Source organism: Chionomys nivalis, chromosome 20, assembly GCF_950005125.1.
Source record: "Chionomys nivalis chromosome 20, mChiNiv1.1, whole genome shotgun sequence".
NCBI lineage: Eukaryota > Metazoa > Chordata > Mammalia > Rodentia > Cricetidae > Chionomys > Chionomys nivalis.
The window spans coordinates 19,469,866-19,488,326 of record NC_080105.1 but is presented as its reverse complement, the minus strand read 5'-3'; the positions used below and the strand labels follow the sequence as shown (position 1 = coordinate 19,488,326).

The window sequence follows — 18,461 nt, the reverse complement described above, 5'->3', positions numbered from 1 at the left end:
AGCAACACACTCTAATCACGTGACAGAAACTACATTCTATGGATTTGTTTCTAATAATTGACTCCGTTTGTATCTTGATGAAATTCTAAAATCCTAGTACAAATTAAACTACAAGCAGAACCCTGTTAAGTGAACAGCTCTGTAATCCTTTGACTTCAGTATCGAGTGGATTCTCTAAGGCAAAGAGAAAAGAACTAACTCACAGTTTACTCATCCTTTATCCTAGGGAATCCTTAGTTACCCTCTAACAAAAGTTTCAGTAGTCCAGAGTAAAAAGCAAAAAGTGACTGGTGTTTCCCATAAAACTGAAATGGGTTCCATGTGAAGCAGTAATCTCCCAAGACTGTCCTTCCATTAGGCTTTTATAAATGGTAGAGAGAGACAGCAGGCATTACTCGTCAAGTGCTATAGCACAAGTCAGGCAATATTTCCAGAGCCCCCATTATTTTGCATGGAATATACATGTGAATCAACTAAAAACTGAAAAATCTTTACTGGCAGAAATTCTTGGAAGATAAGGAAAGAACATATTGGCATGTACTGAGCTAATTAAAGAGATATACAATGCAAAGGATTAAAACACATTTCACAATCCTCGGTTATAATCCACTGGCCAAAGCCTAGGACTTAACAAGGCTTGCCATCTGCCTCCAGCTTCCTTGGGATTGGCCAGCTACAGCCACTGAATACTTGGTGTAAATCTACTGACAGTAATAATGCTGGGATTTATGGGGGGAAAAGCAAACACTTTAATGGCTATTTTAACTAACTTTGCTAAAAAAAAAAATAAGAATAAAACTAAGCTTTTTTAAAATTTGATATTCAGTGGACTAAAAAGGCAAGAGAAAAGCAATCTTAAACTGAAAACTATCAAGTTCACAGAAATAAAGCCGTTACTGCAGACGAGCACAAGGTGTGAAAGTGTGCCAGCCCTGCCAAGTATCAGCTGCTGCAGGGAGCGCAGGTTCCTGATGTGAGGAACAGTGTAGGGCAAGCTGACATCTGCTCTCTTTGTTTGCATTCAGGAGAAAGCTGTACTTGGTGAGTCCAGAAGAAGCGAAGGTCCAGGACACAGCATTTTTAAATGCTTGGTGGAGAGTCACAGAGTTTATAGCTCTAGCAATTTGATTCTGAGACCGTGGTGTCCATTTAACGCTAACATATTACAGAAGTATAGAAGATAGAAAAATGGCTTCTCCTGAATCTATGAACATGTTACATGCCAAGGAACAATCAAGACTGCAGAGAATTAAGACTGTTAACCAGCTGGCTTTTAAAACAAGAGATTACCCTGTATTATCTGAGTGAATTAAAAGTAATTCTAGGGTTTTTTTATTTTTCATGTGAAATCAGGATTTATATTTCTAAGAGTTAGACAACAGAAAGACTTGGCCAGCCATCCATGGCTCTGAAAATGAAAGAAAGGGAACATAAACCAAGGAATGTATGCTGCCCCTAGACCATGAGAAATGCAGAAAAACAAACTCTGCCCCACTGTCCCCAGAGGTTATCAGAAACTTCTTGATTTCAGACTGATGTGGTCTTTTCTGATTCTGGTCTCTGAATTGTAATCATTATGGATACAATTTAATTTCTCATTATACATAAATATTTTGGACATCTCTAAATTATTCCAGTATCATCTCACATGAGCACTTACCTTGATACCAAAAGTGAATACTGTCATTATTATTTTAAAGATGAGTGCTAGGCACAACTGCCAGATAGCTGAATAGACTCCAACACCTGCTGGACGGTCAGGAATGTCGTCAACCATTTTGCTGGCATTCATGTCATTTCTGTAGTCACAGAGAGAAGAGGACTCCAGCGGCCCGCAGTCTGTGAAGAGTTCTTTAATCAGCTCACTGGTGTTGAGCCTAGTGTATGGGTTGGGGAAAGCTATCACAGCAGTGATGGCAGCAACAATAATGACTTCAAGGACAGGATACTTTCCAAACTTGGTGGACTTACGTCGACGACACCAGGCAATATTTGCCCTAATAAAAAAGGCTCCCCAAAGCCCTCCAAATACTCCTAGGAGAATAAAAGGGAACAGTTCAAAAAGGTACCATGGTGTGTGGTATTCCACATAAAAGAGGACCAGACGGCTGTTACCAAATGGATTGATGGACCTCAAAACAAATGCAGCCACCAAAGCAGCAAAAAATGATCTCCATAAAGTTTTGAGAGGAAAATAATAGCTAACCTAAAAAAACAGAAAAGAAAAATTAATGCTATCATCTATTTCTGTTTTATTACAAATATAAACTTCATTGTAGCTAACTCAAATTTTGCTGCAGTGTGAATTCATATGATTTGCCCCAATAAAAATGTTTTTCTTTGACTATCCTGTAACTACAAATTTACGATAATTGATTGCGAATGTTCAATAATCATTTAAAATACCAAGAATTGTTTATTTTTCAAAAGGAGTTTCATATCTAATTCAATAATGTTAGCTAAAAATAAATATCCCCTTAGAAATTCTTGTTAACTCATTAAAATGAGTTGGTTTATCTCTTCTATAAAACTAAAAGAAAAAATATTAAAGTCATACATGGGCATAGTTTTATATAAAATATAAAAAGACCACAGATGCATACAAATAATTTAAAACAAATCTTTTTTTGAAAAAATTAAAACAATTTTCTGTAGTTGTGGGTTATATATAAAATATTACTTTTTATGTGAAAATTACTTAAAACTTTCTAAAAATTCAAAAACAAATTCTATTATACCAGCTACAAAAATAAAAAGTACACCAAGATACAATTTTAAATGTAATTTTGTGTCATTTCCAATGCTGTTTTTGTACATACCTCTTCCAAACTAAAAAGAACTCCTCCAATCGGTGCTCCAAAGGCTACAGAAACACCTGCGGCAGAAGCGGCTGACAGCACCTACAAAGAGAACATGGCTTGTTCCTAGTTTCCTGATCAATTCAAACCCAGCAAACACACTTTATATTCCATGCTATTCCAAATGCCGCTTCTGATCTTACACATCCTCCTTGTGAAGCAAAGGCAAGTATTTATTCCTAACTATCCTAAGCACTCTGAACATCCTGCCACACTTGATATCACTCTAAGTACGTTCCCAAGGCTTCATTCTAAAAGTACCAACAGCAGCCCCTTGAGTCACCAACTCAACTGCAGAGAAGTTTCAAGGAAGAAGAGCCCACATATTCTGTGGGCCCTGGGCACCTCTCTAGAGACACCTGATCACTGGTGATTTTCTGGTAGACAATCAATGATACTGTAATTTCTTTGGAAATGTACTGAATTATTATTCTTAGGAATCTTTATCCCTATCACTACTTTGATCCAGTAAATATCTAAAGGAAAATCATCAAATGTTATACTTCTATAAAGAGTATGAATTGTATCAAGCTGCCTTGCCGCAGACCAGCTACACAACCATGGTAAGAACCTCAACCTCTCCAAGAGTCCCTCTTTTTTCTAAAATGATCATGATAATGTTACTTAGAATACCACCTAAAAATCCATAATACAAGATTTGGATATTTTGCTTTTTAACATACCTAAACATACATATACAATTATAGTAATAGCACAATAGCTAAAACCATAGGTTTTGGAATCAGAGAAATCTAAATTCACATTTTGTGACTAACTGTATACAATCTAAAATATGTCTGCTAGCCTTCTTTTTTCTTTTCAGACAGCGTTTCTCTGTGTAACCAACCTGACTGTCCTGGAACTCACTCTGTAGAGTTCTAAAACTCTAAAACTCAGACACACTTGCCTCTACCTCCTGAGTGCTGGCATTAAAGGTGTGCACCACCACCACCCAGTTCTGTTAGCAGTTTAAGCCCTAGTTTTCTAGCTTATAAATGAAGCAGTACCATAATTTATAATGTTAACAAATATTTCCAAAGTACTTATATAATAAAGTAATAAAATCACAATTATCATTCAAAGATGAAAATATGATACTTTTAAATGTTCCACTTTGGGGATCTCTATATCCAATACAAGAATGATACCTCAATACTAAAATTAAAAAGCACTAGCTGGTTGGTGGTGGCGCATGCCTTTAATCCCAGCACTCAGGAGGCAGAGGCAGGTAGATCTCAGTGAGTTCGAGGTCAGCCTGGTCTACAAGAGCTAGTTCCAGGACAGGCTCCAAAACCACAGAGAAACCTTGTCCCAAAAAAACAAACAAAAAAGTACTATAATTATTTATATTAAAGAAACTGATAAAATGTATGTGGGGATGTTATATCAGTCCCAGCAGGATGAAAGACTAGGGCCTGAGTTTAATCCTTGATGAGATGTAAAGGCCATACCTTAACAACCATAAGATCTCTTTACCATCTAAGGCTGCAGGATTAGAGTATGAAAATGGAATTAAAGACTTGTAAAGAAACTCAAGTCTCTAGAATTGCTCAGGATCCCGCTTTTCATCTAGAAACACCCACAACAATATATGAGCTGCAGCCTAGCTTCGCGGTCTGCTAGAAAAGCTCATGCTGGCTTTGCATAGGCTTTACAGCATCCGAGTAAGGAGACTTCCCTTGTTTCCTGTTAGGTAAGTTTCTGACTTAGACTTCAAAAGTCCTGAAGGCACTCACAAATTTCTGTGTACCACACCCACTTTCCATGACATTAGATACTGTCTCCAGGAGGAAATCATAGCCTGACTTTCCAAGCTAGAATATGCAGTAATGTCAAATGCCAAGTGAATAAAAATAGAAAAGATCTTTGAGAAATCAACTGAAAGCAAAGGGGTTCTAGCTAGCTTGGCTGAACCAGCATTGACAGTCAATTCTAAAAACCCAAGATTTAATCCGAATATACAATTTATACAAATGCGTTAGACAGATCTTTACACTAGGAAATCATACAAGGGACATCGAATTTATGTAGCATTCATTTTCCTGCTAAATGAGCTATAGAGGCCACTCACCTCCCTCTTTTTAGCTTCATTTGTACTGTACTTTGGAAAGAGGTAGGAAAAGATATTTCCACAGCAACAGGCAACATGGACCAAGGGACCTTCTTTTCCTAAACTCAAACCCGAGGCCACAGCCAGCACTAATGTGATGGTTTTTATCATTAAAGTCCATTTCCCCAAGTAACCTCTGATGATGAATCCGCTCAAAATAGTTTTAATCTACAAAGGAAGATGAAGGCAGTTAATTTACTTTAGGAAACAAGAACTTAGCCGAAACAACCTCATGTTTCACTCACCAAACTACCTACCAAACTTTGGCAAACTATAAAATAGTTCATAGTTAAAAAAAACTTTATTTTTTTAACCACATATGATAAATCTGTAACATATAATTATGTCTGTAACCAAAGATAAGAGGCAACTCTATCTCAAGAACAAATAAAAATACTATCTCATGGTAAAGTCATAGTAATGCAATCAATTAAAGGCAAATTTAAACATTTCTGTTGTAGGAATAAACATAACGTACTTAGAAACATTTCAGTCTGTCAAGAATAAAGATATTATACCTTCTCACCACACTGTAATCATATGGACTGTCCTTACCTATATCACAGCAGATGAACGACAGACAGTCACAACTGCAGGGATTGACTTCTTATTAAAGATAAACTTACCTATACAGTCTTGACGAGTCACAATTTATTTTTAAAGGATATTTAGAAAAAATTTAAATAAATAACAGAATTAAATGAGTTCAAGCCTAAGTATTATTCTCCTTTAAATTACTACTGATGAGATAAAAAATAAGTACCGATATTACTGACCTACTGTGGTCAAATTTTGTCCTTAAAATGCAAAATGATCAAATTTATGAGTCATTAGCTTATTTAACCTAGTCAGCAGTCTTAGAAAGGAAGGATACATTACAATCAGTCAAACAGCAAAACATCAACTAATCCACCAAAGAACTTCAGGCCATAAAGCATTTCTGAAGTTTTTGTTGCTTAAACTTACTCATGAGCTATATATTAGTGGTGAAAGATGTGTGTGTGTGTGTGTGTGTGTGTACGCCCGCACGTGTGTATGTGAGAGAGAGTGAGAAAGAGAGATTGATTGATGATAATCAACCTCTATACTATAGGTTAAATCATCTCTCCAGCCCCCAGCTTATACTTATTTAATTTTCTTTTTTTATATTTACAAAAAAAAAAAAAGCCCTATTTTCTAAAAAAGTACAATTCCTAAAGATAAAAGGCAACATACAGTTTTCAAACAATGACCAACTACATGGCTTACCTCTGGGATTCCAGAGCCACAGGCATACGGAGCAAATACTTTCACCAAAGAAACTGCAAGAAAGGCAAAACTCAAAGCCCAGAAGATGTACATTATGTAGTTCATGATATAAGATCCCGGGCCCTAAAAAGCAAAAACAGCTCAGAGTATGAACATGAGTTTTACAGTGTACCACTAACTCAAGTACCTGCCACATTAGAAACTTACATAAAATTTATCACTACTGTTATTAGCATTTTTAGATTTGGGACTCAGATATTCACCCAGGCTCAAAGCTCTAGATTCAAGAAATGCTCTTGCTTCAGCTTCCTAAGTAGCTGAGAATAGGACCACATGCCACCACAAACACAATTGGGTAAAAGTTTGAAAGGTCTCTTGGTTTATTTCTACAATGGTAAAAGCTTTATATGAACAAGGTATTTAAGTAGAATCCAAAAGCTAATCACTATACATTTGGTAAATTTTCTAGTTTTCCTGATTTCTAAAGTCTTGTTATACAGATACATAAGCACTGACCTATGCCTATCCACAAATGTTTTAGAAATTGTTGGTAGAGGTAAATGGTGTTGGCACTTGGATTTTTCCTTTCTTTTGTAGACTTCTTATTTGTTTGTTTGTTTGTTTGTTTAATGTGTAGATGTGTTTGGTTGTGTGAGTTTACTGAACCACAAGCATGTAGCAGCCCACAGAATACCGAAAAGGATAATGTGAGCCTCTGGAAATGGAGTCAGAGCTATGAGCTTCCATGTGGTGCTGAGAACTGAGCTCTGTTCCTCTGCAAGAGCAGTGACCACCCTTAACCACTGAACCATCTCTCCAAAGGCTGCACTCAGATTTCTTTCTGTTTCAATTCTCCTGAAGACCGTTAAACTGACTTTAATTAAGTAGGGTAAAAAAACAAATGAAATATAATCCAAAAATATTATTTTGCCCTAAGTTTGGCTATAATAAAAAATTTTAAAATATATCTATGGGGCTGGAGAGACGGCTCAACGGTTAAGAGCACTTGACTGTTCATCCAGAAGCCCGGAGTTCAGTTCCGAGCACCACATGGTGGCACATAACCTTCTCTAGTGAGATCAGATTCCTTCTTCTGGGATGCATGAAAACAGAGCATTCATACACATAAAATACATGAATAAACAAGTCTTAAAATATAGAGAGGTATATCCATATGTGAATATACAAATGTTGAATCTAATAACCTAAATTTAAGCTTTATTACAAAACATCATTGTAATAATATGACTAAATATTGTAGCACTGCAAAGAAAAACATATGCCCTTCCACCATCTGCAAATACATAAGCATAGTACTCCAAGACCTGCTAACTCTTTTTGTTTGGAGGCACATTTCCTGGAAAGTGGAGATCATCTCAGAAAACTCTAACAGTACACAATGCAGAGATCAATGGGTTGTAGGGAGTCCAGATCCACTGGATACGTCTATACCATAGTTCCTGCATTATTCTCAGTGGGCAGGGGACAGAAAAATTTTAAGAACCAAAATACCAGGAATTCTACCTTAAAACGGTATCTCCTAGAAAAAGGCAGCATAAGCAAGGTCAGAACAATGGCAGTATTAACAGACCCATCAATGTGGAAAGGTAGAAAGTCTCACAGGACCCCACCACTACAAGTATTAGCCTCTTCCAAGGATGCCCCTCCCACTTTTAGTTATCCAATACAAATGGCCAGCTGCAAAAACAGACAAACAAGACCAGGCTCAGCAGGATATATTTACATACTCATGCACACACACACATTACCTAACAATAATAAAAGACAGACTAGCAAGGAGTAAGGGGGCCACAGAAAGAATTGGAAGAAGGGCACCTGGGAGGGGATGGAGAAAGGAAAGGAGGTATTTCTATTTTAATTAAAAATGTATCTTAAACAACAACAAAAAAAATAAAACTGTATGAATTCTTTTAAAGTATTTCAACCTAGAAAGGCTGATTTTATAAATTATAAAATATATCTTGTACTTCCATAATCGGTATTTTCCAATCTTAGTGACATAATATGTTAATCCATGTATTAACCTTACACAGCTTATTGCTGCACTAACTATACTTCTCTGCCACAACTTGAAATAATCTGTCATAACCCACGTGACTCATATGATCATGTATTTAATGACACAAAAGCTACCTGAAACAATCTGCCTTGGTTCTCACTGTATTTAAAGACTTTTCCATTCCTCTCTGCTACATACAGACTTTGCCTTTTTATCCTTAACTGTACATTATAATCAGCTAATATGTGATTAATCCTATAGCTACTGGAAGTGGACAGATTTATCTGTATCAATGACTAACTCATCTTGAGCAAAGACGTACCTCTGCTTGACCTATGATTAACTCAGCCCATGTTTTCCACTGTGGACATTTATCCCTCTCTTCAAACGTCGTTTCATTAGACCCCCAACAACACTGCTCATGGTTGTACCACAATGCACTGAGGCAAATGCCCTCCTTCAGGTCAGTCATCCAGTCAGCAGCAATGTCTATTAATCCAGCCAGTGCTCCTGTAAGAATAATGCATCGGAAATGTTCCAAAATAAGTCTATTTAGGGACAGTTGAAACTATCTAGTTAAAAGATTAATAAGAAGCAAAAAATCTTCCTATAAATAAAGGGTTAACTAGGAACTATTATCTAAATTTAAGATTTAAAATTTTAAATACATGTTTTTAACTTTCTAATTTTTAAATTTTATTTTTAATTTTTAAAAATTTAAATGCAATTTTAAAATTGTAAATAGCTCTATTTTAAAATAAAAATTATATTCTTTGCCAGGAATTAAAACCGACACGTCATTAAAATTAATTGCAATTTTAGAAAGAGAAAAAGTTATTTTAAAACCATTAAAACACCTTCAAAAGACAAGCTACCTGACAGGAGCTTCACAACTCTGGCAACTGAAGTCAGGATGTTTAATTAGCATGTTTCCACCCTAACCTTCATCGGTAGACTCAAAAATGATAAAGATCTCACAATTTGACGTGGTGGTACACACCTTCAACATCAGCACTTGGGAGGCAAACTAAGGCTAATCTCTGTAAGTTTGAGGCCAGTCTTTGTCTACATATCAAATTCCAGTACTGTCAGAGCTACATGGAAACTGTCTCAAAACAGACAAGATAATAAAATAAAATGTCCATTAAATATAAGTAAGGAACTTCACATCATTCACTGAATTACTTCATAGTAAATTTAATTTTTTCTCAATTAACAGAAAGCTATACATATGAAGATTACCTTACTGACAGAATACTAAAAATTATAAAGCTATGCTCAAATCTAGATCATTCTTATCAAAAGAAATAAATGGGTCACACAGACTTTTTTTTAAGATTCACTTTCTTATTTTATGCTGATGGATATTATACCTGCATGCATGCATGTATTATGTATGTATGTATACCACAAGTATGTCTGGTACCATGGATCCCCAGGACCTGGAGATCCAGACCGTTGTGAGCTGCCATGTGAATGTGGGAAGTGAACCTGGGTCCTCTACAGAAGAACCCAGTGTTCCTAACCCGTTAATCATTTCTCCAGTCCCCAGAACACAAGATTCTTAGGCATGCCAGTTTTCAATACTTTTTCCTTTTCTCCACAAATACCTACTGTTTCATGTTTTCTGTTTTACACGACAGAAGTTGAGAATGATTAACTATCCCTATGGTACTCAGACCATCGGCTGCTAGCTGCTCACCTCCACTCTCCAGGGAACAGACCATGAACCTAGCCAAGCCGCTTCACTTCTCTTGTACGGTCTCTCATCTGTAATATGGTTAAGATGGCGCTAATGATGGAGACCGCCACGAGGTTAAATACATGCAGAGCTGCTACAATACTGCATGAGAACAAATACTAGCTACTGAGTATGATACTAAAATACAAGACACTTCACCCATCCAAACCATTTACTTTCACTGATAAGGAAACTTGAGTCAGCCAAGTTGGTGAGACCAAGTGCCAGAGCCAAAATTAGACTCAGAAATCTCTGCCTCCTGGCCTTATACTTAACTTTTGTCTTTTTTTTTTTCCAAGAGAAACAAACACTCTAAGGGGGGAAAAAAAAAAACCAACAATCTAATGTACCTAAAAATTAAGCCAAGGAAGAGTGAGTTCTTCGGTTAACTTAAAAACCAAACCGAAGTTTTGCCATAAACTTTTTCCTTACCTGAAGCCAGTCCTGTCAAGGTAACTACAAGCCATCCTGACCAGGCATCATATAGACTTTTTGTCATTTCCCATGCTGATTCCTTTTTTTTACTATTGATCTGAAATTAAAAATATTTGTTTCAATTTTTAAACTGTATTTCTACAATTTTTGAGTTTAGTTTTCTCAAGTCATCACAACAAAGAATGGGACAAAAATCACTCTGTAGGATGTACCTAAAACCCAGAGAATAAACACCATGCAGAGATCTGTATTTTAAACCAGAACCTCTGGATTTGAGTGTGAGGGGCCCATAAGTCACACAGAAATCCGAACTACATCAAATCCAAATTTTAACTGCTACACACAGATAGATTACAAATCAGAAGTCAGATAATAGCTGAAAATGTCTGGCCTCAGTACTTAAGTAAAATACAATTGCATTTAAAAGTTAAAATTAATAAGACAGAAAATGCTTATAAATAGTTACATGGGTAAAGAGACAGCCCCAAAGCTACAGAACTGTGAATACATAGAAGCAGAGCTTCAATCCCACTTGTAACAAAGACTCTTTCGTCACTATGTAAGCCAGAAGAAAGTGTCCTCAGCTGACTGTGAGTGCAGGCTGTTAAGAGATTAACAAGAAAGAGCTGGGTGGTGGCGCACACCTTTAATCACAGCACTCGGGAGGCAGAGGCAGGAGGATCTCTGTGAGTTCGAGACCAGCCTGATTTACAAGAGCTAGTTCCAGGACAAGCTTCAAAGCTATAGAGAAACCTTGTCTCAAAAAACAAAACAAGAGAGAGAGAGAGAGGGGGAGGGGGAGAAAAGAAAGATATTTGCACACATACCTGTCTTCCTAAGAATGTTCTAAGCCCATCCCTAACTAGCTTCTTTGTCCTACTCACAGCTTAGCTTTCAGAGCTCTACTGTACAATCCTGGACTTCACCACCCAACCATCCTGTAGGAAAGCTTCAGCTGGAATTTCAACATACTGATCTATTTAAAGTCACAGGGACTAATTAAAGACACAGTAAATTCTATGGTGACTGAAGAAATTACATTCCTTTCATAATAGAAGTACCCAACCAAACACAGATATCAACTACTTTTAGAATTGTCTTAAAAAGTCACTAAATTCCATTTTGCTTTTTCTTGATAAAAATAAGCATGTTTTTGAGAGATAATATTAAATCATTTCAGAGTTTGTTATTGTTGTTCCTCTGTTTGCACATAACAGTCATTTAATAAACACTTGCTAGGATGTTTTCAGAATAGAAACATGGTGTATGCACCAATCAACAAAAATATAGAAATTATCTAAATGTTTATCAATATGATATTGGTCAAATTAGCTGTAATGCATATAAAGATGTAATATTACCTGTCACTATGTAAAGCAAATTAAAAACAATGTAAAGTATTTTTACTCAGTGGTAGTTTTCTGATACTTATACTATGATACTATCTAATAAAAATTGCGAATATGGACTAGATTAAAAAAAAAAGTGGTTCTCAGAAGAAAAATCCACAAACAAACAAAAAGGCCCATGAAACCCCCTGAAGCTTTGAAAGAAAATTGTATGTGCCATGAGTTAAATTCCCAGGACAAAACCTAGCCGACCAACCAACCACTGTCCACATCTAATAATCTACACAGATCAGCAAATAGTATTTGCAAAATGATAATTTCATGTTAAGAAAGTATATTCTCAAAGTCCGAGGTGAAGCAATGGTTTCACTGTAAGGAAAGGCGGTGTCCATGGAGACGACCTTGGAGTGCACAGATAGCTACTCTTCTAGAACACTTGCTATCTCATTCTCTCAGGAAATAGCTATGATAATCTAAAATGGCTAGTGAAACACTCATAGCTTTTCAAACTATACTTGTGCGGTGCTGGATTCCTTTTTTAATTCTTTAAGCAAAAAACCTAACATTAGAATGCAAAAAAAAGATATAAAAATCCACCAGTCTTATTAAGCCAGGCAATCACGAGGGGAAAACAAAACACAAAAAACTCTGCAAGTACTTTTTTATTTTATAACATGTATTATCTTTATATAATATTAGGTTTACAAATAGTGTGTTTGTGGTCATAATTTTTAAGTGAATTAGTATTATTAAATGTTCTAAACTTTAGTACTTAACAGGGAACTATTAACTTAAATAAACAAAAGTTTCTTGAGGTTTCTCAATACTTTTTCTAGTTCAAAGGACATGTGAATTTAAAAAAAAAAAAAAGAAAGAACCGCTGGATGAGAACAGCCAGTTTGTGTGTTTCTTCTCAGTTACCCTCAGGTCAAGAGCAGCTGAACAATCCTCACTTTCATACACAGCACAATCTATCGCAGCTCAGCTTCACATAAAAACAGACGCCAACCAAAAACTCATAACTAATTTGTATGAACTTAGTTTTATAGTAAATTCCAGACAATAAATAAATAAGCTTTAAAAATCTGGAACTTTTATTTCAAAGAAATTTTCTTTCTCTTTTTAAAAAATGATGCTTTAGATTATAGCAGTTTGTGTTCACTGCACTGTGGGATTTTGGGGTAGTTTTGTTTGAGATAGGTCTCCTGCACCTCAGCTCCTTGGTTACTGAAATTATAGGCAAGCACCACAAGACTTCAATTTTATTTATTTTTCCTCTAAGGAAAAAAAAAAGGGGGAGCTGGAGAGATGGCTCAGCAGTTAGAGCACTGGCTGCTCTTCCAGAAGACCCAAGTTCAATTCCTAGCACCCAGATGGCAGCTTACAATTGTCTGTCTCCAGTTCCAGAGAATCTGGCACCCTCACACAGATATACATGCAGGCAAGACACCAATACATGAAATAAAAACAAATCATTAAAAAAAATCAAAAACAAACAAACACAGTGCCTTGCTATGCACACACAAAGCTTTATCCAGGATCTAATTTGAGAAGTATCTCAGCATGTATTGCTAAGAAAGGAAATGTTAAAAAACAGCAAAATCCTACAAAACCTTTCTTTTCTCAGTACATTATCTTCCTTTTGCATTAGTCTTCTGCAACAGGGTTCTTTTTGCTTTAGCAGATGAGATGCTGAAAGAAAGCATCCTGGTGTCCTCACTCAACTCCTATGCTGCACTTCTCCCTTTCCTTTGTATTTTGTCTAATTTTATTTCTTTTTTAAATTACCTCAATTTCAGAAAGTACAGGGTATAAATAACTAAAAGAGATAAACGAGGACAAAGAGGGAAAATGTGTCATGTATGACATGTCAAATATATTTTAATGCCTATCGATTTGATGAACTGAGATCACTGGCAGAAGTGTAATTTTAAATGATCCATTTTGCACTACTTATATAAAATACTGAAAACACTTACACGTCTGTGCCTTTCTCTGTCTTTACACTTCTCTCGAACCCAGTCAATAGTATGGAAATCATCGTATGTACCAACACCTGGGATCGGCTCATCCAAAAGATCCAGCAAGTGTGTAGAGCTATTAATGCTGCCTCCATTTGTCATTGTATAATGAGTTCCTGCGGAGAAAAACAGAAAAAAGAGCTTATTTTATGTTAACAGTGAGTTTTGCAACTTCCTTACAAATTGGTAAGTTACAAATGTCATCACACAACCACTGAAAAGTAGAGGAAATACTGATTATCTAAAATTTATTTCTCTTTTTGGATAAATTAAGGTAAAAGGGATACTCATGACCTTATACCAACAAGCAGCCCAATGATCTCTGGTACTCTGGTCAAGAGGATTTTGTGTGGATTACTACTATTTACCACCACCAAGATAAAACTCCAGTTAGAATACAACTTGTGAAGACTGATAAACAGAAATGATTTTCATCTGGTACAATGCAAATAATTGCTTTCTAGTAGGAAAGATAACTCTCAAATTATGAATTTTCTTATTGCTGCCTGTTGTTTTATTTCTTCCTGTCACTGACTATATACATTTCTCTCACCTGTTTCCTGAACTGGTTTTTTCATAATGCTGGCTCTTCATTAGGATTAAATAAATCTTTGACAAATATTTACTATATATTTTATATGTGTAAACAAACATAAAGAAGGTTCTGGGATGCTGAAAAGACAACTGGGGAATTGAAGAAATACAGAGAGCTTTTACATATGAAAATAAGTTCAGCTGGGCAGCGGTGTTGCACGCCTTTAATCATAGCACTTGGGAAGGAGGCAGGGGCAGACAGATCTCTGTGAGTTCGAGGCCAGCCTGGTCTACAAGAGCTAGTAGGACAGGCTCCAAAGCTACAAAGAAACCCTATCTCAAAAAACTCAAAAAAGAAAGAAAAAAGTTCATTCTAACGTATAAAATTTTTAAGTTTATAAATGCACTGAGCTGCCAATTATGCAAAAGGGGGCCTTAACAAAAAGTTCATAATTTAAATATAAACCCTTTGGAAAGATAATGAGAATGCCCTCCTAGGCTCTTATATCTGCATATTTGGTCTCCATTAGAAGAACTGTTTGGAAGAATTAGGAGGGGTGTTCTTGTTGGAGAAGGTGTCTGGGATGAGCTCTGAGAGTTTAAAAGCCCAGCCAAGCAGAGTCTCTCTCTCTCTCTCTCCTCTCTCTCTCTCTCTCTCTCTCTCTCTCTCTCTCTCTCTCTCTCTCTCTCTCTCTCGCCTGTTACCAATGATCCCTCAACTCTCAGCTATTGCTCCACTGCCATGATTGACCGCTTCCCACCATGATAATGGACTACTTTGAATCTGTAAACCAGCCCCAATTAAATGCTTTCTTTGCTAAGAGCTGCCTTGGTCATGATGTCTCTTCACAGCAATAAACAGTAACTAAGACATACACAAATAATCTCAAGTCCACAAGTTCACTACTAGGAATTTTTCTTTAAGTTTTTATCTGTATAATCTTTGAATAAATTAAAAATTATGCATAGTGTGAGCAGAATTTTCTAAAACATGTTACAGAAAAAAAAATCAAAAACCATAAATGCCAGAGTACTTTTAATATAATCAAAAGTCAGCCAACAGTTAGAAGGCAAGGATTTGTGGCATGGAAGTCACATGGTTACAGCTACTTAACTCTGCCACAGTACCACACAATAAAGTAAAGAAATACATCAGCGGATGAATAAGAAAGCATTCTAACAAAAGTTTAAGAAACAGGTAAAAATTGCCTTTAAAAATAGGATAAGAAAAAGATAAAGGGTAAGATTTATCACATTAGCCACAGTTTGGCAAACCCTAATCTACAGATGTTGTGCCAAAAAATAAATTTTAAATAAATAAAAACAAAAAATAAAAATGAGGTATACCTCTTTTTTTTTGACTTATAAGAACTAAGCAAATTTTCTAGATGACTTTGCTTTTCTGTCTTTCTGTTGTAAACTAACTTGTCCCCTTATATGTAGAAATAAATAACCACAAGCATTTCATCAAATAAACTATCATGTAGCAACATCAGAGACAGAGTCTTCCCCAAACACTAGGTAACATGTCTGATGTCAGCAAGGTCCTCCTACACTGGGGGAGTGAAGTAAGAGTGGCAAGGGGCTTCCATGCCTGACCAAAAACATTAGCAATGTTAAACCAACAAAACACACCATTTCCTCATCATTCAACTTTCCTAGAAACAGGTATGAAAATGTGAAAACCTACTTCCTTTTCCTTAGTAGAATTCTGTCATCTCCCTATGGGAAACACTTGAATGTTTACAGTGGGAAGGTGTAACATGTCTACAAAGAGAATAATATATTGATTTAGGTGTTCAGGCAGAACTGCTCCACGAATAAACAATTTAGTGGTATTGGCTGACAGTTTAAAGATACAATCCCTGCACTGCAATGTTCATATTCATTTATATAAAACACAAACTGTATTTAAAACTTTACATTCTTGCCGGGCGGTGGTGGCGCACGCCTTTAATCCCAGCACTTGGGAGGCAGAGGCAGGTGGATCTCTGTGAGTTCGAGACCAGCCTGGTCTACAAGAGCTAGTTCCAGGACAGGCTCCAAAACCACAGAGAAACCCTGTCTCGAAAAACCAAAAAAAAAAAAAAAACTTTACATTCTTCTATTTTGATAGAAGCTACTTTAAAGCTATACATTTTCAAAAGTAAAGTCATTTATCAAATTATAAAAGTATTTGTGATAGCTCAACAAATATAAGAATATCTACTTTGCTTTCTTTTTTGTCTGTCTGTTTTGAGCCAGGATTTCTCTAGGTAGCTCTGGCTGTCCTGGAACTTGTTTTGTAAACCAGGCTGGCCTCAAACTCACAGAGATTCACCTGCCTTTGTCTCCCAAGTACTAGGATTAAAGGCGTGAGTCGCCACCACCATCCAGCACAAATGTACTTCTTATTTGGGAAAAGCATGTACTTTCTCTAAATTTTACTCTTAACATAATTAAAAATATAGCACATCTATACATGTTTTATATCTATGGAAAATGTTATGATTTATATAACCTGGTATATTTAATGCAAATGCAAAGAACAAAACACAGAACGAACTAATGTGGTAAAATGCTAAGATTTCCGGAATTCAGATAAAGCATGGGGGACTCTCTGTATTGATTTTCACTTCTGTAAGTCTGAAAAATCTTTTTTCTTCAATGCTGAGGATTGTGGATGCTAAGTGCCCTGAAATTATTTAAAGAATCTACTACAGGGATAAAGAACTAGCTCAATCAGTAAAGTAGCTGTCACGTACACAAGAAAACCTGAGTTCAGATCTCAGAAGCTACCTAAAAATCCAGGTGCAGTAGTGAAGTACTAGGGAAGCAGAGACAAGGATCGATCTCTGGGGCTTGCTGGCTAGTTATTCTAGTCAATTAGCAAGTTCCACGCTTAGTGAGAAACCCTGTTTCCCACTCAAAGGGAAAAAAAAGAGGAGGACTATAAAGACAAGAAAACAACTGGAAAAATGTACAAAGATACAAAAATACTGACTGCTCTTCCAAAGAAACCAAATTCGGTTCCCAATAAAATCACCTGTAACTCCAGATTCAGAAGGATCCAATGTGCTTTTTTTGACTTCTGCAGGCAGTCACACACATGTGGCACACACTCATGCAGACAAAGACACACAAAAATAAGTTAATAAATACACAGATGGGGGTGGAGAGATGGCTCAGAGGTTAAGAGCATTGACTGTTCTTCCAAAGGTCCTGAGTTCAATTCCCAGCAACCACATGGTGGCTCACAACCATCTGTAATGGGGTCTGGTGCCCTCTTCTGGCCTACAGGCATACACACAGACAGAATGTTGTATACATAATAAATAAATAAATAAATACATACATACATACATACATACATACACGGATGGATGGATGGATGGATGATCTTTAACAAATAATGAGGTGGAAATTGATTGAGGAAGATATCACATATCAATGTCTGGCCTTCACATGTAGTTGCACACACACATGCACAAATAGAATATATGCACTATACAAACATCTCATGTATACATAAGTCAACTATTAAATGTTCTATAAGCTCCAACATATATAGCCCTTCTCTGAATAGCCCTTCTCTGAATAAAGCTAAAGAACTAGAGACTTGTAGTTTCACTATTTTTCTATGCAAAACTCAAAACTTATATACCCTTCAACATGCATGTACAATAATACATCACCAGAATCATGAAAAGCATTTCTAAACTATCTGTCTTTAAGATAAGCATATGGAACAGCTATTTCTCCAGTACACTCATGAACTAGAAAGTAGAAAAGGATTGCTGCTCTCACTTTTATGAAATATGAAAACAGGAGCACAACAAACATTTATATTCAAAATCACATGTTTTGGATTTACTCTATGAAAACTATTCTAACTTGCCAATTCACAAAACTATGCAGCAAATCAAAACTTCTAAAAACTAAAACTTTTCAAGAATTCAAATATGGGATAACTCTAAATGGTTTGTATATATTTTGTTCCACCAAACACACACACACAAACTAAATCATTAAAAAGAAGAGGAGGAAAAGACACTCTAACCTACTCTAATACATCACAGAGATGCATACACACCCCACATGTGCAGTAACTTTAAGGGTGTATTTCCTAACATTAACCACAGTCGTAAAGCATTTCAAATGTGTCA

General features: G+C 36.2%; 1 protein-coding gene across 5 annotated transcripts in view; it reads right to left on the bottom strand.

Moving 5' to 3' along the window:
• Clcn3 (chloride voltage-gated channel 3) overlaps positions 1-18,461 on the bottom strand; it is an 81,894-nt gene that overhangs the window by 18,056 nt on the left and 45,377 nt on the right. For all 5 annotated transcript variants that reach the window (XM_057752247.1, XM_057752244.1, XM_057752246.1 and 2 more), the window contains 7 exons: positions 13,741-13,898; positions 10,410-10,509; positions 8,559-8,746; positions 6,217-6,339; positions 4,930-5,136; positions 2,820-2,900; positions 1,661-2,206 (listed from right to left, as the gene is read on the bottom strand). In XM_057752247.1, coding sequence (XP_057608230.1) covers positions 1,661-2,206; positions 2,820-2,900; positions 4,930-5,136; positions 6,217-6,339; positions 8,559-8,746; positions 10,410-10,509; positions 13,741-13,898 — 1,403 coding nt within the window. The remainder of the gene's footprint in view (positions 1-1,660; positions 2,207-2,819; positions 2,901-4,929; positions 5,137-6,216; positions 6,340-8,558; positions 8,747-10,409; positions 10,510-13,740; positions 13,899-18,461) is intronic.